We start from the raw sequence: 24817 nt of genomic DNA, 5'->3' as shown, positions 1-24817 counted from the left end.
GGATTTTTGGGGTTTTTCAACACAAAACTGGATGTATTTCATTTTCTGTGCCTATAACTCCTTGTACTTTAAAAGCTACATGGATTTATGACATAATTTTTTCCCAGTCTTTCTTATTAACCACATATTGGCCAAGAGAAAGACTTCAAAAATAGGGGAAAAAATTAAAAAAAAGAAAAAGAAGAAAAATAGGGTAAAAAAAAAAAAAAAAAAAAGCTAAAGTGAAGACACCTGAAAGCCTGACCCAAAGGGCTTAGAGAACAGCTTTCAGGTCACACTGCATTTGGAGCACAATAGGAGCACAATAAAATTGACTTCCCTGAGCAAAGAGAAATAACTTTCATTTAGGTGTTTGGGGCTCCCAGTTAACCCACTAGGCCCCAGTAGCCTCACCCACTGAGTTGCAGCAGGGACTGATGCTGGACACAGCACGAGGAGTTTAAGCCCTTCCTTGCCATGTGCCTCAGTTTCCCCTTCTGGGTAATGGGTGCTTGCTGCTCACCGCGCCCGCAGTCCCCAGCTGATTGCTGGCTCTGGAACAAGCGATGTCATCCCTTGTCCTGCTCCAAGTCCCACTTGGTGGCACTGTTTGAAAAGATTTCTTTGCTCGATGCCTACCTCCCGTCGGGATCCAGAAGAGGGAGTTTCTGGAAGGAATCACTTTAATCTTAGCATCACAATATCCTCATTTCCCTTCGTTTTCTTTCCTCTCTATTCACCCTGCAAGCACTCCCAGCCCATCTCCTCCTTGCGTGTCAGTCACTGGAGATCTGCTTTTCACAAAACACGTCTGCAAACACAAGAGGCACGGGTGTTGCTTGGGCATCACCTTAAACTAAATCACCCAGTGCTAAAAATAGCTGCTTCTGTTAAACTCCTCTGAATTATGTCTGCAGGTGGGGCAAGCTTAGGAAAGATCTTACATTAACAACAGAGAAAAGCATCAGAGCCAAAGCTAATAAGAAAGAGACAAATGAAGACATGGGCATGACAATGTAATTGGGTGGAAGACGTTTCAGGTCACCCTGCTGAAAGGGTGTCTCCTCTGGGAGATGCGGGCTGTGATCCTGAACTCTATATAAGATGGCCAAGACCTGTTCTGCTCCAGATTGTGCTCCTGAAGCTCAGCACTCCTGCTTCTCATCCAGGTAAGCTTGGGCAGGCTTTTTGGTCTGTCTGATTTTTCTTCCAGCAGGAAAGCAGAAGCTTCCGGCTGAAAGAATGTCCCTGGAGCGGCCAATGCAGAGATCTCTTAAAGGACAAAAGTAATAATGAGATCTGGAATTACACTGTTCCATGGATTGTTAGAGACAACTTCCATTCACAGCTCAGCTCAGCTCAGCTCAGCTCAGCTCTGCTCTGCGGAAAGAGAAATGGGATTTTTTTTCTTTTCCCTCCTCTCTTACGGTGTGGCTCTAGCCTTTTGAGCCTCACTGTCCTTTACTTCTCCAACCATCACTTGCTGGTCCACACGCCCATCATCTCTGCAGCTGAGCTTCATTTGTCAGATTTGTTTTCCTGTGAGATCCTTTTTGCTCCCTCTTTCCTTTCTCTTACACTGATTCCATCTCATCTGCACCCTTCTCTGTCTCTTTTTCCTCTTTCTAGCTGCTCAGCTGCATTGGTTAAGAGTAATTCATATGAAAAACAAACAAACCCCTTTTTGTCTGTGTTTTCTTGCAGGTTGCCTCAGTTTTGCAGTGGGATGGCCCAGCTCCAGGAAAACATCAATGGCATCATTGCTGCTTTTTATATGTACGCCAGAAGCGATGGCAACTGCAGCCCCCTGAACAGGGAGGAGCTGAGGCAGCTCTTTGAGCAGGAGTTTGGGGATGCGATAGAGGTGAGAATCCAGCCATGTAGCTGGCACCCACCACTGGTATGGCCCTGGGCTGGGATCAGGGGTACAGGGGGGTTTGTAAAGCCATGCACTTCCATGAGGGAGTACAGGACTCCTGGCTTCCTTGTTTAGGCACAGATGCCTTCAGTTCCAAGGATCTGCAGGGAAGAGGAGAAGCTGTTCATTCTCCCAGTGCCAGCAGCTCATAGAGCTCTGTGCAGGGAGCAACACGAGCCACCAGGGTTGGGGGCATGGGGCAGGATTTCTACCTTGAGACTGCTTGAGTGCTCCTAGAGAGGCAGTGCGAATAACTCACAGGTCTTCCAACACCATTTGTGTCTTTACAGAACCCCCAGGACCCCCAAACCATCGAGCAGGTTCTGTGCTTCCTGGATGATGACAGCAGCTGCAGGGTTGACTTCAGCCAGTTGCTCAGCCTGGTTTTCCGTGTGGCCAAGGCTTGTTACAAGCCACTCCAGCAGCACCAGGCACCAGAAGATGGTCAGGAGGTGACATCACAAGAGAAGGCAAGCGGGGAGCAGCCATCAGAGCCAAGCACAGCCCATCACAACTGGCAGGTCCCTGAGCAGGGTGTGGACAACCAGGTTGAGGACACTGAGACACAGGACCCAGACAGCTATCAAACCCAGACCAGTGAGACATCAAAGGAGGACCAAGATGCCCATAAAACCCAGGAGAGTGAGACACCAGAGCAGGATGGGGACACCCACCAAACCCAGGAGAGTGAGACACCAGAGCAGGATGGGGACACCCACCAAACCCAGGAGAGTGAGACACCAGGGCAGGACCATGACACCCATCAGACACAGCAGGCTGAGCCACCAGAGCAGGAGTACAACACCCGTCAAGCCCAGGAAGGTGAGACATCGAAACAGAACCAGGCAACCCATCAAACTGAGGAGGGTGAGACACCAAAGCAGGACAAGGACACCCATCAGGATGATGGGACTGAAGTACCAGAAAGGGATCCAGAGAGAAGCAAAATCCTGGACACTGCAACCCCAGAGCAGGACAGAAATACCCATAAATCTGAAGATACTGAGACACCTAAGCAGGACCCTAAAATCCACCAGGCCGAAGAAACTGAGGCACCAGAACAGGGTTCAAACCTCCCTCAGAGTCCAAAGACAGAGTCTGCAGAGCAGGACCCAGCTTACCACCAGCACCCTGAAGCCGAAGTGCTGGAGCAGGAACACGGTGCGGCAGAGTCTCCATCTTGTCCAGCACAACAGCAGCACGACACTCATCACCAAAACCAACCTGCTATAGAGCAACGGCTCCTGGAATCTCTCTATCAGTGGCCACCACAGCAGTAAAGGCTGAAACAAGCGTCCTCCTTCTGAGGCTATTTCTCCCTGCCCTGTTTTTCTCATTTCTGCTTGTCACATCTTGTCCGATTCCATGTTAGCCCTGAGCTTCCCACCCCTGGTTTGTACTGAGCTATGCATGATTAGAGACCTTCCCTCTTACCCTGTGTTAGCCTACCTCTGCCTGTGTAAGCAAAGCAATAAAACCGAAGGCATACAAGCACGGTGTCCTGGCGTATCATTGCAAGCGTGCCCTCAGCCTGGCTCTGAGCAACCATGATGTGGTGCATCCATCCCTCACATGACATACAGCCACATTGCTCCAGGGTGCAGATGGAGGGATGGCTGCAGAGAGGCAGGTGTGTCCTGGGGATGGATAGCCTCAAGGAGCTGCAGCTGAGCTGCCTTTGCAATTTAGCTGAGGTGAATGGATTGCTCCCTGCAGGCACGGATGTGACATCCCTGCGAGAGATGTCTTCAGAGAGGGGAGAAGCTTTGGTTGACACAACAGCACGGCCGACCTGAGCAGACTCCTCACAGCATCCATCTGCTCTGCGCGGTTTTCCTGTCTGCTGAGAGAAAAATAAACAGCTGCTTACAACTGAACGGGAGGGATTTGTCCTATTCATCCTCACTTATTAATAATCTCAGAAGCAAGGGGAATGTTGAGCATGCTATGGAGCTCAAAAATCCCTATTAGCTATGGAATTCTCCAAAGAAAAGTGTGGAAATACATTAAACACAGCAAAAATGATGATTCGGGTACATCCAGCCCCAACAACAACTGGGAAGCCAGAGATAAAAAGCTGAGAAGCAAAACTATGCACAAACAGAGCCAACCTCCAACTCAGTTCAGGGTACCAGGTCCTCAGGCACTTATCCAAACATGCACATTGGAATGTGGATAACTCTGAGGGTATGAGCAGTCTGGTGAAGTCAGTGGGGTTTATTAGGGGGTTCAGACGTGGTGGACCACCAGACAAGCCCAGGACTTGGGATCCCACAGGGAGGGTGATGCTCAGCCTGTTTTTCACCATGTTATCTTTCACTTGTGACCTATCACCAAATCAGCACATGATAAATGCACCCGCACCTCCTGCTCTGCGGCCGGTGACAAGCAGCACGCAGAGACCTCACTGGGAAATAAAACGTCATTCCTCTGGGACACCCCAGAATTTCACAATTTGCTGAGCGCTGAATCAGAAAAAACACATTTCAAAACTACCCCCAGAATGGCCACCCCTAAAATGAGTCGGTTTAAAAGTGACAATGTAAAAATTAAAAGTATTAGACACAAAGTACATCAGTCTGCTCTCCTACTGAGAAAACATAGCAGCAATAATAAGTTCTCATGACAGCTGTGGACATGCAATGGGAGAGTCAGGACTTAAATTCCATCACTTATCTGTCAAAACCCTATTCCATCTGAGACATTCCTCAAAACATCATTTTCCAGAGAACACCATTTTTGGTGTAAAATAGGTCTCAGTCCAATAGCTCTTTGCTTCTTTGCTTCCTATTAGCTCTGGCTTAGGGTCTAAAATCACCAGACCAAGCCATCCCCCCTCTAGTCAGTCTGTCTCCAGCTGCCACCTTCTGCAGCACCAATATAAAGACTGACCTCCCAGTTCAGGCATACGCCAAGCCCTGTTAGGTACGTGTTAATCATATGTTCTGTTCTCAATAACACAGTTTTTGCCATCAGGAGTATCATATTTGAAATTAAGAGGGGTTTTTTTGTTCATTTAAGGAGAACATTAAAATTATCCCACTGACACAAATACCTGTCTACGAGTCTAGCAAGCCAGGAAGGAGCTGGAAGAAAAAAGGTCATTTATACAGCACACGAAGAGCCTAGCTCCTCTAAGTTTAAATGCAATAGAAGTTTGGTAACCTATATAAATGGTGATGGGCACAGAACTGGATGAAGCAAGAGGATGGAGCTCACCCTCTTGGGTATCAGCCTTTAAAACCCTCCCCAAGTCCCATCTAATTAAAGCATCTTTGGGAACACCAAGCCCTTGAAACAAAGGGAGTTTCAGCATTGCCAAGAACGTGCTTTGAAACTCGTTGCTTTGTCCTCAGAATGGCAGCAAAGCACGGGAAAGCAGGCGAGCGTGACGTGTGCATGGATGAAACACAATGTACCTTTTCCTGCATCGATACCCAGAATCTTCCACATGGCTAACATGGCACCCGACCATCCCGCACTGTCCCAGCCCTTGCGGGGGGATTACAGACTGTTACAGGACACCAAGCCACAATGTAATACCCTAATTTAATAATAACTCCAATCTACCATGAAATTACAGTTTCCCAAGGGTATTATTATCCTACAGGTGGGGTATAATTTGCACAAGTATAATTTAATCTTGAAAAAAAGCTCAAAAATGAAGTATGGTTAGTAACGATCCTTCGTACGTACTTGTATGAGTATCCCCAAGGTGTTACCAGCACTAATTAATTAGGCTCCTACACCCAGTATGATCTTACCTTACAGATGAGCCACTCACCCGAGGCTGCGTGACAAGTTCATGCTCTAAAGGCTCTCTGCAATGTCTCTGTCATGCTTGTCAAGGCAGCATCCTACCTCCAAAACCAACAGCAGAGGCCCAGGTGGCATGGCTGGTATCTTCCTTATTTGCTCAATGTACTTGGAGAGATGGGGTGAATAAAGGAATCAGATGGTCTCTAATTAATTTAACTAATTAATAAAAGATTTCTCTTCTTTTTTTTTTTTTTTTCCAAGTAGAGGCAATTACAGCTAAAGCTGCCTAGGGCAACAGATGAAGATTCAACATGAATCAACCTCACAGCAGAAAGGTTTCTGCTTTTATTTATAATGGAAGATCAAGTAAAGATGAAATGAAAGTAATTTGTGGAGGACAGCTAATATGAAAAACGTTTTCTCATGATTTTTATCCATGTGAATTCGCTGCTTATTGAACAGACATCTTGTATGAAAATTCGTTTTGCAGACTTTAGCATTTAAAAGTATTCTGTTTGGGTTTGGGTTTTTTCCAACAGAAACCTGGATAACGTAACATATTTAAGAGTAAGAATATGCAATATTATATGAGAATAAGAAGCTTCTAAGTTACCAAAATTAAAACACTCTACAAAGACCACACACAAGCCGAGATCTGGAGGATTTGGGAATCTCGCTGTTCTTCACCTGCACTTCACCATCTTTGTGGCACTTAGGTCTTCTTCTGTCCTTCTGTGAGCAAAAGCTAGACACAAATCCCATTGACCTCAGGCCAAAGGTGCTAAGGGAACTGCACAAAAAGCAAACAAAAATAATCTCCGGTATTGTGGTATCAAGTTCATGAGCCATAGAGATCCCAACTGTCCCCATTCTGCTCATGATGAGCTCTGCTACCATCGGCACTTCTGTGCCATCCTCAAAATTTCATCCTGGTGGTATTTTTGTGTGTGTGTGCGCGGTACATATATAAATTCATGCCTATGTGGATGCACACTTATATTAAAATGCACCCTCCCATTCATGCATATATATGTTTATAGCTACTCTAGATTCTTTAAAATCTGCAGAACAATCAGCCTGTAAAATAACTTTACAGCCTGGATGAGGTGGAACCAGCCAGTGCCTGAATTGCCACATGGCAACTGCTATTTCTGGGTTAAAATGATAGGTAAGGGGATGATAAGTTAAATAACCCGTTTGAGGACGTGAAGGTGCAGCTGGGCTTGGCCAAAGATGAATCAGGAGAACGTCCACAAAGGGTGTCTCCTTTCCGTAGCTCCGTCAAGGACCCTATAAAAGCACTCAGGTCCTCCGGTCACTCCGCACGGCTTCACAGGAATCCCACTTGATCCCATTGGCGATCTGGGTAAGTCACTCCTTCTGAAACATACCCTTTGCTGGGCAAGGACATATGGTTTCTATAGGATTTGTGTTGGGTAGCAGCGTCATTTGTGCCACAGTATTTTCTGAGTCTTTTGCATTTATATTCATTGAGGTGTTGTTTGGTGTTACTGGGACATCTGCATGATGTCGTTATGTGGGCATGTCTAGAGGCAGCTTTTCTCAAAGGGAAAACGGAAGAGGGAGTCAGGCTTTGTGCCTTACTTTGGTCTGGGGTCAGCTTCCAGCTGGAATGAGCAGATTGGAGAAACTTTAACGTTCTCTACAGGATTTCATATGCAGAGGTGTGTGCACGTGTGCATGCGTATGCGCACGTTGGAGAGATGGCAAGGCAGACAGGTCACAGCTTCCCCAGCTGCAAACTGAGATCTCAACACTGATAACAAGCCTGGGGATCCTGCAAGGAGGAAGGAATAAGGTGGCTTTTGAGGTTTCCAGACACAAAGCTCCAACAGGAGCACTGCTTTCTGCCAAGCAAATCTCAGTAAAATTAAATAAGTAGCTCTGACCTAAGTGATCAGACAAAAATCTATCTGCTACTAACTTCAGTTGTAATGAAAGCTTTATCAATTGTTTTGTATTATTACTGGTCACAGGAGCATCAGCCACAGGGCTTGTTTTAACTCCCTGTAAGCACTCTGTCTCTGACCCAGCTAGATCTTGTCTCACTCCATGACAGCCTCTAACCTGCTTCACAGAAGCCATTGTAGCTCAGTGCCAGGCAGAGACAGCAGCATGGGCCCTGGAAACACAAGTACCTGGTATAGCCCCGTGGGTGCAGGCAGGTTCTTGGGGCATCTCTTGAGTCACCATCCCCAGTTCCCTCCCTGCGATCTATAAATGCAGGTATCCTGCCATCCTCTATTAAGCATCATTCAAGTACGTTAGTACACACTTGGAAGACACTCCCCATCCCACTAAAACCCCATAGCATCTGGATTTCTTCCCAGTGCCCTGGTGAAACAGAGCTCACCATGGCATAGGAGCAGACACAAGGGTCATGGCACCTAGCATCCCGTTAACGCATGCAGCCTGACTGCAGCAATTCTCCTTCCTCTTTTCATGCTCAGAGGCAAATAAATCACAAATCCTTAGGCCTGCTCCTTTTCTTGCAGGCTTGCTTGAATCTGCAGGAAGATGTCTCGCTTCTTAGACGGCATTTCCACCATCATCAGCATCTTTCACAAATATGCAAAGGAAGATGGAGACTGCTCCAACCTCAGCTACAGGAAGATGCAAGAGTTCATCCAGAGGGAGTTTGCAGATGTCATAGCTGTGAGTGCTGCTGCAAGGGGGAGAGCTTGAGGCCCAGACTGGAGTGCAGGGACTACAGAAGTCTCCCAGAGAGGAGGTTATTAGGATGGTGGGATTGGAAGGCTTTCAGCAAAGGGGAGCAGTAGTCAAGTTCCTTTGCACTGACTGCTTTGACAGCTCTTCCAACTCATTTTTTCCATAAGAAAATGGGCAAAAGCTGGAGAAAGAGCCATGGGGAGGTATGCTTTTCTTTCAAAGGTAGGAAGGAAATGGATCCAGTAGAGGGATTCAGCATGTGCCCAAAGACAGCTGGGCAGCTGCAGCCAGGGGACAGCCAGGAAAATGGAGAACAAAGGCATGAAATTGCTGCTGAACTGTAAAAGTGAAGCTATGTGAGATGAAAGGAGAAAAGATTGCAGTTGTCCCTGTCTTTGCATTTCCCTGACAAAGAGCAGGGAACCTAAACCACCTTTTTTGTTTCCGTGTGTGTGTTTTCCCTGCAGAAGCCACGTGACCCTCAGACAATTGACAAGATTCTGCAGTTCCTGGAGTGGGATGGTGATGGGCATATTGATTTTAATGAATTCCTGCTTTTGGTGTTCAGAGTGGCTAAAGCCTGCTACTGGTTCCAGCCGAAGGGACCATACCTTCTGCAAAGAACAAAGTTGACATCCAGTGGCAAGTTGCACCAAGAGCCTGAAATTAAGAACAGAGGGAGCAGTCGACAGCTCCAGGAGCAGGAAGAAGAAACCTATGAGGATAATCACCATCCCCCCTGTGAACCCAAACTGCAACGAGACGCCAGAGTCAATGAGCTTGAAACACTAGAGGAAATAGGGAGATACCAACAACGTAACACACAAAGCGTAAATGATGCAAAACAAAGCAGTGAGCGAAGGGAGCCAATCCCTCAGGTGTATGAAGAACGAAGCCAAGAGCCATGCGACCAACGGAACAGCCAGAGAAGACGTCAGCCACCAGAGCCGAACAGACGAGATGTACAACGCCGCAAGCACAGGAGCTTGGAAGCACAGGAGCCCAGGCTGCGGAGAGATGAGAGGAAATATCAAGAAGGGCCACAGCAAGACCAACTGGCAGACATAAGGAGTCGCAACCAGACCTGTGAAACAAGACCACTGCAAAACCGGTGGGGTAGCCGTCAGCCACATGAGCCAGTAGGACCAGCAAATGATGACAGAAACAAGCGGCCACAAGAAGCAGATAGAGGAAGTGACAATCAGCCACGTAAACCTGAATTACTCACAGAAGAGAGAAGCCGCTACCACCTACGTGAGCTGGAACAAAGAGCACTTGAAGAGAGCAGCCACAGGCTACGTGAGCCTGAATGCCTGGATTCGAGAGGTCCACATCAATCATACATAAGGGAACCACTAGAAATTGACCTCAGGTACTGTAAGACCTGTGAGCCAGAAAGACATATCGATGAACAAGCTACAAATGAGGAACATAACCTTGAACACGTGGAAAGTGAGAGTGGAAACCAAAAGATTAAGGAGTGGGAAGAAAGAGATGATACAAGGAGGAAAGATAGAGAACAGGAGAGGTGGGTAGATACAGAAAGGGAGCGGGACCTTGAGGTCTATGAGGGCAGCAGCCGTCAGACACAAGAAAGGGACGAGCAAAGTGCCAAAACAAACCGAAGAGAGAGAAGAGAAAGGCGTGACTTTGGAGCACGTGAAGCTGAAATCAATGGAAGGAGGCAACGTGACCTTGTGAGACATGAGAGGACACGAGAGGCCGATGCAGTGACAGCAGAAGCTGATGTGAAGATCAATCGCGTGTCTCGGGAACTGGATCCCAGTGAAGAGTTTGAAAAAAGGGAACGTGACCTGGAGCGTTTGGATGCAGAGGAAGAGAGAAGAATTTACCTGGAAAGAGAGAGGGAGGAGCCTCTGCGGGAGAGAAGAGTCGAGCGACAACGGGAGCTGGATCTGGATGCCATTGAGCATCACCGCCACCAGGAACGTAAAAGGGAAGAGCGAGGTGCCAGAAACAACCAGAGAGAGAGACGTGAGAGACGTGACTTTGAAGCACGTGAGGCTGAAGTTGATGGAAGGAGACAACGCGACCTTGTGAGGCTTGAGAGGACACGAGAGGTCAATGTAGTGACAGGGGAAGCTGATGTGAAGATCCATCGTGTGTCCCGGGAACTGGAGCCCCGTGACAGAGTTGAAAGAAGGGAGCGTGACCTGGAGCGTTTTGATGAAGAGGAAGAGAGGAGGATTTACAGAGAAAGAGAGAGGGAGGAGCCTCTGTGGGAGAGAAGGGTCGAGCGACAACGGGAGCTGGATCTGGATGCCATTGAGCGTCACCGCCACCAGGAACATGAAAAGGAAGAGCGAGGTGCCAGAAACAACCAGAGAGAGAGACGTGAGAGACGTGACTTTGAAGCACGTGAGGATGAAATCGATGGAAGGAGGCAGCGCGACCTTGTGAGGCTTGAGAGGACACGAGAGGTCGATAGAGTGACAGCAGAAGCTGATGTGAAGATCCATCGCGTGTCCCGGGAACTGGAGCCCCGTGACAGAGTTGAAAGGAGGGAGCGTGACCTGGAGCGTCTTGATGAAGAGGAAGAGAGGAGGGTTTACCGGGAAAGGGAGATTGAAGAGGCCGCAAGGGACAGAAGGGTCGAGCGCCAACGGGAGCTGGACCTTGTGAGGCTTGAGAGGACACGAGAGGCCGATGCAGTGGCAGTGAAAGCTGATGTGAAGATCAATCGCGTGTCTCAGGAACTGGAGCCCCGTGAGGTGGTAGAAAGAAGGGAGCGTGAACTGGAGCGCTTGGATGCAGAGGAAGAGAGAAGAATTTACCTGGAAAGAGAGAGGGAGGAGCCTCTACGGGAGAGAAGGGACGAGCGACAACGGGAGCTGGACCTGGAGGTCAATGAGCGTCGCCGCCGCCAGGAACGTAAAAGGGAAGAGCAAGGTGCCACCATCAACCAGAGAGAGAGACGCGAGAGACGTGACTTTGAAGCACGTGAGGCTGAAGCTGATGAAAGGAGGCAACGCGACCTTGTGAGGCTTGAGAGGACACGAGAGGCCGATGCAGTGGCAGCAGAAGCTGATGTGAAGATCAATCGCGTGTCCCGGGAACTGGAGCCCCGTGACAGAGTTGAAAGAAGGGAGCGTGAACTGGAGCATCTTGATGCAGAGGAAGAGAGGAGGGTTTACAGGGAAAGAGAGAGGAAGGAGCAGGAGAGAAGGGTCGAGCGACAACGGGAGCTGGATCTGGGTGCCATTGAGCGTCGCTGCCACCGGGAACGTGAAAGGGAAGAGCGAGGTGCCACCATCAACCAGAGAGAGAGACGTGAGAGACGTGACTTTGAAGCACGTGAGGCTGAAATCGATGGAAGGAGGCAACGTGAAATTTTGAGGCTTGAGAGGACACGAGAGGCCGATGTAGTGGCAGCGGAAGCTGATGTGAAGATTCATCGCGTGTCCCGGGAACTGGAGCCCCGTGAGGAGGTCGAAAGAAGGGAGCTTGACCTGGAGCGCTTGGATGCAGAGGAAGAGAGAAGAATTTACCTGGAAAGAGAGAGGGAGGAGCCTCTACGGGAGAGAAGGGTCGAGCGACAACGGGAGCTGGACCTGAAGGTCACTGAGCATCGCCACCACCAGGAAAATGAAAGGGAAGAGCGAGGTGCCAGAAACAACCAGAGAGAGAGACGTGAGAGACGTGACTTTGAATCACGTGAGGCTGAAGTCAATGGAAGAAGACAACGTGACCTTGTGAGGCTTGAGAGGACACGAGAGGCCGATGTAGTGGCAGCGGAAGCTGATGTGAAGATCCATCGCGTGTCCCGGGAACTGGAGCCCCGTGACAGAGTTGAAAGAAGGGAGCGTGACCTGGAGCGTTTTGATGCAGAGGAAGAGAGGAGGGTTTACCGGGAAAGGGAGATTGAAGACACCGCAAGGGACAGAAGGGTCGAGCGCCAACGGGAGCTGGACCTTGTAAGGCTTGAAAGGACAAGAGAGGCCGATGCAGTGGCAGCGGAAGCTGATGTGAAGATCAATCGCGTGTCTCAGGAACTGGAGCCCCGTAAGGTGGTAGAAAGAAGGGAGCGTGAACTGGAGCGTTTTGATGAAGAGGAAGAGAGGAGGGTTTACCTGGAAAGAGAGAGGGAGGAGCCTCTGCAGGAGAGAAGGGTCGAGCGACAACGGGAGCTGGACCTGGATGCAATTGAGCGCCGCCGCCGCCAGGAAAATGAAAGGGAAGAGCGAGGTGCCAGAAACAACCAGAGAGAGAGACGTGAGAGACGTGACTTTGAAGCACGTGAGGATGAAGTCAATGGAAGAAGACAACGTGACCTTGTGAGGCTTGAGAGAACACGAGAGGCCGATGTAGTGGCAGCGGAAGCTGATGTGAAGATCCATCGCGTGTCCCGGGAACTGGAGCCCCGTGACAGAGTTGAAAGAAGGGAGCTTGACCTGGAGCATCTTGATGCAGAGGAAGAGAGAAGAGTTTACCTGGAAAGAGAGAGGGAGGAGCCTCTGCAGGAGAGAAGGGTCGAGCGACAACGGGAGCTGGACCTGGATGCTATTGAGCGTCGCCGCCACCAGGAACATGAAAGGGAAGAGCGAGGTGCCAGAAACAACCAGAGAGAGAGACGTGAGAGACGTGACTTTGAAGCACGTGAGGCTGAAGTTGATGGAAGGAGGCAACGCGACCTTGTGAGGCTTGAGAGGACACGAGAGGCCGATGTAGTGACAGCGGAAGCTGATGTGAAGATCCATCACGTGTCCCGGGAACTGGAGCTCCGTGACAGAGTTGAAAGGAGGGAGCGTGAACTGGAGCGTTTTGACGAAGAGGAAGAGAGGAGGGTTTACCGGGAAAGGGAGATTGAAGAGGTTGCAAGGGACAGAAGGGTCGAGCGACAACGGGAGCTGGACCTTGAGGTCAATGGTAGTCAACGCCAGCAGGCACATGAAAGGGAAGAGCGAGGTGCCACCATCAACCAGAGAGAGAGACGTGAGAGACGTGACCTGGAAGCTCGTGAGGGTGAAATCGATGGAAGGAGGCAACGTGAAATTTTGAGGCTTGAGAGGACACGAGAGGCCGATGTAGTGGCAGCAGAAGCTGATGTGAAGATTCATCGCGTGTCTCGGGAACTGGAGCCCCGTGAGGAGGTCGAAAGAAGGGAGCTTGACCTGGAGCGCTTGGATGCAGAGGAAGAGAGAAGAATTTACCTGGAAAGAAAGGAGGAGCCTCTGCGGGAGAGAAGGATCGAGCGACAACGGGAGCTGGACCTGGATGCCATTGAGCGTCGCCGCCACCAGGAACGTGAAAGGGAAGAGCAAGGTGCCACCATCAACCAGAGAGAGAGACGCGAGAGACGTGACTTTGAATCACGTGAGGCTGAAGTTGATGAAAGGAGGCAACGTGACCTTGTGAGGCTTGAGAGGACACGCGAGGTCGATGTAGTGGCAGCGGAAGCTGATGTGAAGATCCATCGCGTGTCCCGGGAACTGGAGCCCCGTGACAGAGTTGAAAGAAGGGAGCGTGACCTGGAGCGTTTTGATGCAGAGGAAGAGAGGAGGGTTTACCGGGAAAGGGAGATTGAAGACGCCGCAAGGGACAGAAGGGTCGAGCGCCAACGGGAGCTGGACCTTGTGAGGCTTGAGAGGACACGAGAGGCCGATGCAGTAGCAGCGGAAGCTGATGTGAAGATCAATCGCGTGTCTCGGGAACTGGAGCCCCGTGAGGTGGTAGAAAGAAGGGAGCGTGAACTGGAGCGCTTGGATGCAGAGGAAGAGAGAAGAATTTACCTGGAAAGAGAGAGGGAGGAGCCTCTGCAGGAGAGAAGGGTCGAGCGACAACGGGAGCTGGACCTGGATGCAATTGAGCGCCGCCGCCGCCAGGAAAATGAAAGGGAAGAGCGAGGTGCCAGAAACAACCAGAGAGAGAGACGTGAGAGACGTGACTTTGAAGCACGTGAGGCTGAAGTCAATGGAAGAAGACAACGTGACCTTGTGAGGCTTGAGAGGACACGAGAGGCCGATGTAGTGGCAGCAGAAGCTGATGTGAAGATCAATCGCGTGTCCCGGGAACTGGAGCCCCGTGACAGAGTTGAAAGAAGGGAGCGTTTGGAGCATCTTGATGCAGAGGAAGAGAGGAGGGTTTACCGGGAAAGAGAGAGGAAGGAGCAAGAGAGAAGGGTCGAGCGACAACGGGAGCTGGATCTGGGTGCCATTGAGCGTCGCCGCCACCGGGAACGTGAAAGGGAAGAGCGAGGTGCCACCATCAACCAGAGAGAGAGACGTGAGAGACGTGACTTTGAAGCACGTGAGGCTGAAATCGATGGAAGGAGGCAACGTGAAATTTTGAGGCTAGAGAGGACACGACAGGCTGATGTAGTGGCAGCGGAAGCTGATGTGAAGATCCATCGTGTGTCCTGGGAACTGGAGCCCCGTGACAGAGTTGAAAGAAGGGAGCTTGACCTGGAGCGCTTGGATGTAGAGGAAGAGAGAAGAATTTACCTGGAAAGAGAGAGGGAGGAGCCTCTGCAGGAGAGAAGGGTCGAGCGACAACGGGACCTGGACCTGGATGCAATTGAGCGTCGCCGCCGCCAGGAACATGAAAAGGAAGAGCGAGGTGCCAGAAACAAGCAGAGAGAGAGACGTGAGAGAGCTGACTTTGAAGCACGTGAGACTGAAGTTGATGAAAGGAGGCAACGCGACCTTGTGAGGCTTGAGAGGACACGAGAGGCCGATGTAGTGACAGCGGAAGCTGATGTGAAGATCCATCGCGTGTCCCGGGAACTGGAGCTCCGTGACAGAGTTGAAAGGAGGGAGCGTGACCTGGAGCGTTTTGACGAAGAGGAAGAGAGGAGGGTTTACCGGGAAAGGGAGATTGAACAGGTTGCAAGGGACAGAAGGGTCGAGCGACAACGGGAGCTGGACCTTGAGGTCAATGGTAGTCAACGCCAGCAGGCACATGAAAGGGAAGAGCGAGGTGCCACCATCAACCAGAGAGAGAGACGTGAGAGACGTGACTTTGAAGCTCGTGAGGCTGAAATCGATGGAAGGAGGCAACGTGAAATTTTGAGGCTTGAGAGGACACGAGAGGCAGATGTAGTGGCAGCGGAAGCTGATGTGAAGATTCATCGCGTGTCTCGGGAACTGGAGCCCCGTGAGGAGGTCGAAAGAAGGGAGCTTGACCTGGAGCGCTTGGATGCAGAGGAAGAGAGAAGAATTTACCTGGAAAGAAAGGAGGAGCCTCTGCGGGAGAGAAGGATCGAGCGACAACGGCAGCTGGACTTGGATGCCATTGAGCGTCGCCGCCACCAGGAACGTGAAAGGGAAGAGCAAGGTGCCACCATCAACCAGAGAGAGAGACGCGAGAGACGTGACTTTGAATCACGTGAGGCTGAAGTTGATGAAAGGAGGCAACGTGACCTTGTGAGGCTTGAGAGGACACGAGAGGCCGATGTAGTGGCAGCGGAAGCTGATGTGAAGATCCATCGCGTGTCCCGGGAACTGGAGCCCCGTGACAGAGTTGAAAGAAGGGAGCGTGACCTGGAGCGTTTTGATGCAGAGGAAGAGAGGAGGATTTACAGGGAAAGGGAGATTGAAGACGCCGCAAGGGACAGAAGGGTCGAGCGCCAACGGGAGCTGGACCTTGTGAGGCTTGAGAGGACACGAGAGGCCGATGCAGTAGCAGCGGAAGCTGATGTGAAGATCAATCGCGTGTCTCGGGAACTGCAGCCCCGTGAGGTGGTAGAAAGAAGGGAGCGTGAACTGGAGCGCTTGGATGCAGAGGAAGAGAGAAGAATTTACCTGGAAAGAGAGAGGGAGGAGCCTCTGCAGGAGAGAAGGGTCGAGCGACAACGGGAGCTGGACCTGGATGCAATTGAGCGCCGCCGCCGCCAGGAAAATGAAAGGGAAGAGCGAGGTGCCAGAAACAACAAGAGAGAGAGACGTGAGAGACGTGACTTTGAAGCACGTGAGGCTGAAGTCAATGGAAGAAGACAACGTGACCTTGTGAGGCTTGAGAGGACACGAGAGGCCGATGTAGTGGCAGCGGAAGCTGATGTGAAGATCCATCGCGTGTCCCGGGAACTGGAGCCCCGTGACAGAGTTGAAAGAAGGGAGCGTGACCTGGAGCGTTTTGATGCAGAGGAAGAGAGGAGGGTTTACCGGGAAAGGGAGATTGAAGACGCCGCAAGGGACAGAAGGGTCGAGCGCCAACGGGAGCTGGACCTTGTGAGGCTTGAGAGGACACGAGAGGTCGATGCAGTGGCAGCAGAAGCTGATGTGAAGATCAATCGCGTGTTTCGGGAACTGGAGCCCCGTGAGGTGGTAGAAAGAAGGGAGCGTGAACTGGAGCGCTTGGATGTAGAGGAAGAGAGAAGAATTTACCTGGAAAGAGAGAGGGAGGAGCCTCTACGGGAGAGAAGGGTCGAGCGACAACGGGAGCTGGCCCTGGAGGTCACTGAGCGTCGCCGCCGCCAGGAACGTAAAAGGGAAGAGCGAGGTGCCACCATCAACCAGAGAGAGAGACGCGAGAGACGTGACTTTGAATCACGTGAGGCTGAAGTTGATGAAAGGAGGCAACGCGACCTTGTGAGGCTTGAGAGGACACAACAGGCTGATGTAGTGGCAGCAGAAGCTGATGTGAAGATCAATCGCGTGTCCCGGGAACTGGAGCCCCGTGACAGAGTTGAAAGAAGGGAGCGTTTGGAGCATCTTGATGCAGAGGAAGAGAGGAGGGTTTACAGGGAAAAAGAGAGGGTGGAGCCTCTGCGGGAGAGAAGGGTCGAGCACCAATGGGAGCTGGATCTGGATGCCACTGAGCGTCGCTGCCACCGGGAACGTGAAAGGGAAGAGCGAGGTGCCAGAAACAACCAGAGAGAGAGACGCGAGAGACGTGACTTTGAAGCTCGTGAGGATGAAATCGATGGAAGGAGGCAACGTGAAATTTTGAGGCTTGAGAGGACACGAGAGGCCGATGTAGTGGCAGCAGAAGCTGATGTGAAGATCCATCGTGTGTCCCGGGAACTGGAGCCCCGTGAGGAGGTCGAAAGAAGGGAGCTTGACCTGGAGCGCTTGGATGCAGAGGAAGAGAGAAGAATTTACCTGGAAAGAAAGGAGGAGCCTCTGCGGGAGAGAAGGATCGAGCGACAACGGGAGCTGGACTTGGATGCCATTGAGCGTCGCCGCCACCAGGAACGTGAAAGGGAAGAGCGAGGTGCCAGAAACAACCAGAGGGAGAGACGTGAGAGACGTGACTTTGAAGCACGTGAGGCTGAAGTCGATGGAAGGAGGCAACGCGACCTTGTGAGGCTTGAAAGGACACGAGAGGCCGATGCAGTGGCAGCGGAAGCTGATGTGAAGATCAATCGCGTGTCTCGGGAACTGCAGCCCCGTGAGGTGGTAGAAAGAAGGGAGCGTGAACTGGAGCGCTTGGATGCAGAGGAAGAGAGAAGAATTTACCAGGAAAGAGAGAGGGAGGAGCCTCTGCGGGAGAGAAGGATCGAGCGACAACGGGAGCTGGACCTGGATGCAATTGAGCGCCGCCGCCGCCAGGAAAATGAAAGGGAAGAGCGAGGTGCCAGAAACAACCAGAGAGAGAGACGTGAGAGACGTGACTTTGAAGCACGTGAGGCTGAAGTCAATGGAAGAAGACAACGTGACCTTGTGAGGCTTGAGAGGACACGAGAGGTCGATAGAGTGGCAGCAGAAGCTGATGTGAAGATCCATCGCGTGTCCCGGGAACTGGAGCCTCGTGACAGAGTTGAAAGAAGGGAGCGTGACCTGGAGCGTTTTGATGCAGAGGAAGAGAGGAGGGTTTACCGGGAAAAGGAGATTGAAGAGGCCGCAAGGGACAGAAAGGTCGAGCGCCAACGGGAGCTGGACCTTGTGAGGCTTGAGAGGACACGAGAGGTTGATGCAGTGGCAGCAGAAGCTGATGTGAAGATCAATCGCGTGTCTCGGGAACTTGAGCCCCATGAGGTGGTAGAAAGAAGGGAGCGTGACCTGGAGCGTTTTGATGAAGAGGAAGAGAGGAGCGTTTACCTGGAAAGAGAAAAGGAGGAGCCTCTGCGGGAGAGAAGGATCGAGCGACAATGGGAGCTGGACCTTGAGGTCAATGATCGTCAACGCCACCAGGAACGTGAAAGGGAAGAGCGAGGTGCCAGAAACAACCAGAGAGAGAGACGTGAGAGACGTGACTTTGAAGCACGTGAGGCTGAAGTCGATGGAAGAAGGCAACGCGACCTTGTGAGGCTTGAGAGGACACGAGAGGCCGATGTAGTGGCAGCAGAAGCTGATGTGAAGATCCACAGAGTGTCCCGGGAACTGCAGCCCAATGATGAGGTGGAAAGGAGGGAGCGTGACCTTGATCATCTTGATGCAGAGGAAGAGAGGAGGTTTTACCGGGAAAGAGAGATTGAAGAGGCCGCAAGGGAGAGAAGGGTCGAGCGGCAACGGGAGCTGGACCTTGAGGTCAATGATCGTCTCCATCGCCAGGCACATGAAAGGGAAGAGCGAGGTGCCACAACCTCAATACGAACACGTGAGAGGAGTCTCTACCAAACCATTGATGTTGATAACAGAGACCTTTGCCTCCCAGACGATCAGGCATCTGTCACTGACATGAGGGTCAGTTATATCCCTGCCGAGCCTGATGTACCACCTGAGGTAAAGGTTGCTCCTCAGCCCTGTGATCCCCAGACCATTTCGTATTTGGTCCGTGTGATCCAGAATTTGAACGATTCTGAAGCTACCACCTATGAGATCGTCTGCCACCACCCCCATGATCCTGGACAGCCCATCTATGTGAAGAAGGGCTATGCATCATCCCAGCCACCAGTAGTTCCATCTGAAAGGAGCAACAACCAAGAGCCACGACCCCAAAGGGATGAGCGAGAGATAGGGGAACGTGAACTACTGTCTAGCTCCCATGAAAACACAGGGGATCTCAATGAGCCCCAGGAAAGGTCTGAAATAGGAGTGAAGGAACGGGCTTACCAGGCTTCTGCCTCTGAGCTGTCTGATGTTAAGGATGACTCTTGCCAATCAAAGTCCAGTGAGGACAGGAGGGACAGGCAGCAGCCCAAGAGGCCTGATGCTGAAGGGAAGAAGCATCAGCCCCAGGGAGATAGATCAAAAACTACCAGGGAGCAGGTCCCACTGGAACCTGAATCCAGCTGTCAGGTAAGGGAGCGTGAGGAGAGGGAGGCCAAGGGCTGCCCACCCCTGCCCCAGGCTCTGGAGCCACGGGAAGCTTGTGAGCAGGGCAGGCAAGGCACTGAAGAGAGCCGTCCCCATCCACCCCGGCGAGACGAAGCCAGACGCTGTTGTGAGGATGCAAAAAGCCGCCAGCCACGGCAGGAGAACATCAAGAGGAGGCGTCAGGAAGCGAGTGAAGCCCAGTCTCAACGGGAGGAGGAACCACGTCAGCAGAGCCAGGGGCCCTCAGTCTCACAGGAGGCTTCGAGCCGTCCTGCTGGGGATGAGGCCAAGGCATCTTAAAGGGACGTCCACCCTGGAGCTGGTGGGGCTTCTCCGAGTCTCTTTGAAGATCACTTCTGCTCTCCGCTTTCAGCTGAAGACGTCACATGTGGTGGCATAGAGGTGTTTGACACAGACAGTTTAACAGGGTGCTCTGAGAGGGTGTCAAGTGGGTTTTCCATGTACCATACTCAGCTTGTAGGTAGGCAGAGTTACCCCAGTACCTGCAGCTTCTGCCTTCCTGCATTATGTCTATCCACCTTACTCCACATTATGTCCAGCTGCCATAATGCAGTATTTACTCATTTTCCTGCTCTAATCAGATTCCTTGGGTCCCTCTATCCTTTACGTCCATGTCATCTCTTCTACCCTGTGGCATGACTCTTCTGCAAGGCAAAACCCCTTAAAACTCCCAATATCTCAATCATATTGGGGCCTGAAAATCCACAAGGCTGGGGAAAAAAAAAAAAACTAAAACTAACCCAAAAAATTCTGTAGACTCAGAGCTTTTGGTTGCACCTTTCTGCTCCCCTAACAGCTGAGCAGAGGCTTTGAAGCAGCTGAGTGGTGCTGTGGTTACTGCAGGGTAATGGTGGTGGGTGGGGGTGTCTCCCTTTCTTCTTCATGTATTGCATGATGTATTGCATGAAAAATCAGAATAAATAGCTGATGACTGCACTTACTGCTGACATCTCTCATCCTTGCATCTCATCTACAAGGGCCTCAGCCTGATGGGAGGGTGGCTCAGTTCAGCTCACACATTCCTCCCAATCCCAGGCATTTAATCCAGGCAAGGGCTGCTGAAAATCTTATCGAATCCCCCCTTCTACAAGTCCAGGAGCCCACATACCTCTGGCCCTTACCACTGATCTGCATGATTTCAGGGGCTTCCTGCACATGCTGTGCTCCACGATCCACACAGGGATGTCCGGGTGCCCCCCAGCTCTCCAGCCCTTGGAGCATCTTTGTGGCCCTCCTCTGGACTCACTCGAAGAGCTCCACATCCCTCTTGTGCTGGGGGCTTTTTCTTTCACTTGGGCAACAGAGAACCAATTCCCTCAGCAGATGGGGCTGTGAACCTGCGAGATGACTGAGAGAGAAGCAAGGACAACCCCAGCATCACTGCATCCTGCTCTTAAAAGCAACCAGGCTGGTAACAGGCCAGGAGGAATCGAGGCATCATAGCCTGGTTCACCCAGCAAGCAGCACCCACGGCTTCTCGCTCATGCAGCCAAAACCACCACCCAGTGACATTCTGAACCCAGTGCCAGGGGCACTCAAGGGATCTGTCCCAGCCAGGGGCAGGCAGATGCATGGGGTGATGCTCTCAGCGATGCCCCATTCGTGCACACAACAGTCACGCGCCTTGGTGACAAGCATATGGCAGCACAGATGGGCTGTCTGCAAACAGGGCCAAAGCCCTGACTGCAAACACACACAGAGCAGCAAGAAAGCAAAACCTCCTGAGGTCCCCCCACACAGCCAGGACCGGGTTGGGATTTGCTTGTGCAAAGAGGAAAAGGGCACTCACCTCTCAGAGCCGTTCATGGTTTATTAAGGGAAGGCAAAGAGGAGTTTGCAAAACGCAGGTGGAAATGCAAACCCCAAGGAGAAAAGGGGCAGATTTCCTGCCCTCAGCTCCCAGGTTTGGAAAATCCTTTTGGTTTACATGGACTGAGCTGTTTCCAGTTTGGGAGGGGTTGGAAGGAGAGGGGGAGGAAGTACTCTTTCCCCCGATACAGGGGGAAAAAGAGAGCTTGGGGGCAGGAAATTGGGGCAAGAAAGGAAAATACACTGGGGAGACTTGTTCCCTGGTTTGCTGCTTCCCTTTGCCCTGCTCGATGCTGAGTTAGGGTCTCCAGCAGGATCTGCCGAAGAGCCCCATCGCTGGAAGCGGTCCCAGATCCCAGCACACATCCCTGCAGCCCTCCGCATCCCCCGCCGCAGGCTCCCTCTGAAGCGTCTGGGGCCGCACGGCACCGCCCAGGGCCGGGAGTCACCGGGAAATCCGGCCTCGGGCAGGCGGTTCAGCGTCAGCGGCGGTCGCGAAGGCGTGGAGCTGGGGGTGGCTGCGCAAACAAGGGCAAACACCGCGTATCCCGGCAACTTCCCGGCTCCCAATGCACGGGGAGCGGCTGGGGATCCCAGCTCCATGCGCTGCTGCCTGGCAGCCCCCACCTGAGCTCTTTGGGCACATTACTCGCCTTTCTGGGCGCCTTTCTGGGTGCCTTTCTGGGTGCCTTGCAGGTGCCTCCTGTTCCTCCTCTGTGTCTCCGTTTTCAGTCCTCCAGGGTCCCTCACTCTGCAGCAGCACAAGGGTGGCAAAGCCCCAGTGAGGAGCTCAGCCCAGCACCACTGGGGACAAATCCATGCTGCAGTCAGCTCCCAGTGCAGCATCCCAACCCTATGGGGCTGCCTTCCCCCCATTTTCCAGGGTACCGCAGTGGGGCCCAGTCAAAGCTGAAGGGGACAGGCAGCAGATGACACCCAGGGTGGGCAGGGGAACGCTGCCTGCTCCCCGACACCCCATCTGCCTTGGCCAGGCTCTTTGGAAGAGCTTGGGAAGCTCAAATCTCACCAGAGCAAGAATATTGTGGAAGCTCCGGGTAACAGCGAGGCAGCCCCAGGGGGGAGCTTAACCTTGAGCCTGTGGATGAAACAAACGGGTTATAAATGAACACATTGCAAGGGATCAAGGGGTGAAAACAGATAAGGAGGAGAAAAGGTGAGTGGGAATAACTGTAAGGAATAAAACTCATGAAGCAAAGGGACAGAGTCTGAAGGAGGGGCCCAGCACATTCCTGAGCCCAAGCCGGGGACCGCAGGCACGTCCAGATCTGCCGTTAGGGATGACGATTGCCCAACGCAGCCCAAGGGGCTGAGTCAGGGCTGGGAAGGGCGGTGGCTGCGGGGTGAAGCTCAAAACCACCCCAGCTCCTGCTCTGCCACTTTGCACCGCGGCTGAGACAAGAACCAAGCCCCCTCCTCGCACCGCAGCCATGGTGAGTGAGTGCACCGGGACCCCGGGATGGGGAGGGAGAGACAGGTCCCTAAGGGCAGCAGGGCGATGGAAAAGGCGCTTTTCCCACAAGTGGCCCCAGAGCTGAAGGCAAAACATGGTTTGGCACCGGAGAGAGCAGACGGCACCAAGGGCTGAGCCAAATCTTTGCCAGAGAGGGGGCCTGGGTAGGGGAAGAGGGTGCAGAGGTTGAGAGGGAAGGCAGAGGGTCCCTGCAGGTGTGGGGCACTATGGGGTGGGCATTTGAATTGTTCTCCCCCATCCCCTTCACTCCCCTCTTCTCCTTTTTCCCCACTGGTACTTCCGCTGCACATCACCAGACTCGGGGCTGTAGCTCCGCTGTCCTGTGCCCCCCCCCCAAGCACCGGGGGAGCCAAGAGCTAAGCACTTGAGGCTGAGCAAGCTCAACCCCTGTCACGTTCACCAAGCTGAGGCTCAGGCCGAGCAGGATGTGGCAGGGAGGCCCCAGGATGCTGAGGTTAGCAGGGAAGGGCAGGCTCCCCCCAGCTCTGCCTGCACTGCCCTGCCCCAGAGACTGGAGCCCTGCATCCCCCCCCACCTTGGCCTGTCCAAGCCTGCAGGAGAAGAGCCAACTCCGCTTGCATTTTTCTCTGATGACTCAGTTTCTCCTCTGTGCAGACAGGGCAGGGGGAAGAAGAGCGGGGAGGACAGGGTTATCTGTCCAGAAACCCAGCCCCAGCCAAGCTGCAGAGCATGCAGCAAAGCCTAGCAGGTCACTGCGGTTGCAGCATCAGCTTTTCCCAGTCCAGAACACTCCTCTGATGGGAGCTGCCATGTCCCCAAGGGATTTTCCATGAACCACTCCCCAGTCTTCTGGGTCCTTCCTGCACCACAGCACTGGGCCAAGGCAAAAAGAAATGCAGTTGGACAGGTTGGGCATAGGAGACTCCTCCAGGGAAGCAACTGCAGGAGGCCCCTCCAGCCCAGCTCCTCCTCCAGAAAGCCCAGAGCTCCCTTCGACGCTCGATTGACCTTGCTTCTTGCTCCAGCAGCCCACAGAGACCGAGCGCTGCATCGAGTCCCTGCTCGCCGTCTTCCAGCGGTACGCGGGGCGTGAAGGGGACAACTGCACCCTCTCCAAGAAGGAGTTCCTGGCCTTCATGAACACTGAGCTGGCGGCCTTCACAAAGGTGAGCAAGGCCACAAGAGGCTCCTGTGGCTTCAGCCCCCAGGATGGCATTTAAAGCCTCTGAGCACCATGGTGGGCAACAGGATGAGCTCGCTCCCACCAAGAGCCAGAGCAACATGAGCTGGCCTAGCTGGATTCTGCCTCCCTCCACCAATCCCTGTCCTCTGGCACTGAACAGGTTTGGTGAGGGGCAGACATAAATTCAAACTCTCTTTGGTCTTCTGCAGAACCAGAAGGACCCAGGTGTTGTGGACAGGATGATGAAGAAACTGGATTTGAACAGTGATGGGCAGCTCGACTTCCCGGAGTTCCTGAACCTCATCGGGGGCATTGCGGTGGCCTGCCACGATTCCCTGGTGGTTAACACCCACTCCCGCTAGTCCTGCTTATTAGTGTCTCCCCCCTGCTGTGAACATTCCTTGAACAAAACCAATGCAAAGCTGGAAGCAGAATGGGATGTACCCATTCTTCATTTTTATGTATAAAATAAAAGGTTTCAAATCCTAGTGGAAGGCACGGTTTTATTTCAGCAGCATGAGGGAGAAAGTACTAAGAAAGTAAATCCAGGCACAGAGGGAGCAGGATCTCAGTCCAACCCTCTGCTGCTCCACTCATGTGAGAACACACATGTTCTCATCCTCATCACTGCCGGAAACTACAACCTGCCTGGCTCTGGAGCTCCTCCAGCCTAGTAAATGCCACAGGCAAAGGTACAGCAACACAACAGGGTACAACCGCACGAGGTAAATGCAAAGGCAGGAGCCTTACCCATCAGGATAATTTGAGCACTGACAACTGCAATTACACACTAGTACTTCGCAAAAGCTGCCCCTGCTGGCATGATACGTTATCTCAGGCCTACAGCC

General features: G+C 52.2%; 2 protein-coding genes and 1 long non-coding RNA gene across 5 annotated transcripts; 2 read left to right on the top strand and 1 right to left on the bottom strand.

Moving 5' to 3' along the window:
* The first annotated feature begins 1131 nt into the window (after positions 1-1131).
* LOC136004082 (cornulin-like) lies at positions 1132-3564 on the top strand. Its single transcript, XM_065660204.1, has 3 exons — positions 1132-1148; positions 1684-1843; positions 2188-3564. Exons 2-3 carry the CDS (start codon positions 1706-1708, stop codon positions 3175-3177), a joined length of 1128 nt encoding a protein of 375 aa, XP_065516276.1. The 5' UTR covers positions 1132-1148; positions 1684-1705; the 3' UTR covers positions 3178-3564.
* Positions 3565-5688: 2124 nt separating this feature from the next.
* On the bottom strand, positions 5689-22778 carry LOC136004084 (uncharacterized). 2 transcript variants are annotated; one of them, XR_010608228.1, is made up of 4 exons: positions 22361-22778; positions 21314-22084; positions 20646-20872; positions 5689-7454 (listed from the first exon to the last, which is right to left on the bottom strand). It is a non-coding gene; the product is annotated as an uncharacterized LOC136004084 (long non-coding RNA). The 2 variants fall into 2 exon arrangements; XR_010608227.1 differs by having other exon boundaries at positions 20646-22084.
* Positions 22653-24457, top strand: S100A11 (S100 calcium binding protein A11). Of its 2 annotated transcripts, none has more exons than XM_065660205.1 (3): positions 22653-22784; positions 23812-23952; positions 24179-24457. In XM_065660205.1, exons 1-3 carry the CDS (start codon positions 22782-22784, stop codon positions 24329-24331), a joined length of 297 nt encoding a protein of 98 aa, XP_065516277.1. In that variant the 5' UTR covers positions 22653-22781; the 3' UTR covers positions 24332-24457. The 2 variants fall into 2 exon arrangements, with proteins under 2 accessions (XP_065516277.1, XP_065516279.1); XM_065660207.1 differs by having other exon boundaries at positions 22654-22784; positions 23815-23952.
* The last annotated feature ends 360 nt before the right edge of the window (positions 24458-24817 follow it).

Source organism: Lathamus discolor, chromosome 24, assembly GCF_037157495.1.
Source record: "Lathamus discolor isolate bLatDis1 chromosome 24, bLatDis1.hap1, whole genome shotgun sequence".
Classification (NCBI taxonomy): domain Eukaryota; kingdom Metazoa; phylum Chordata; class Aves; order Psittaciformes; family Psittacidae; genus Lathamus; species Lathamus discolor.
This window is presented reverse-complemented; position numbering and strand designations above follow the sequence as displayed.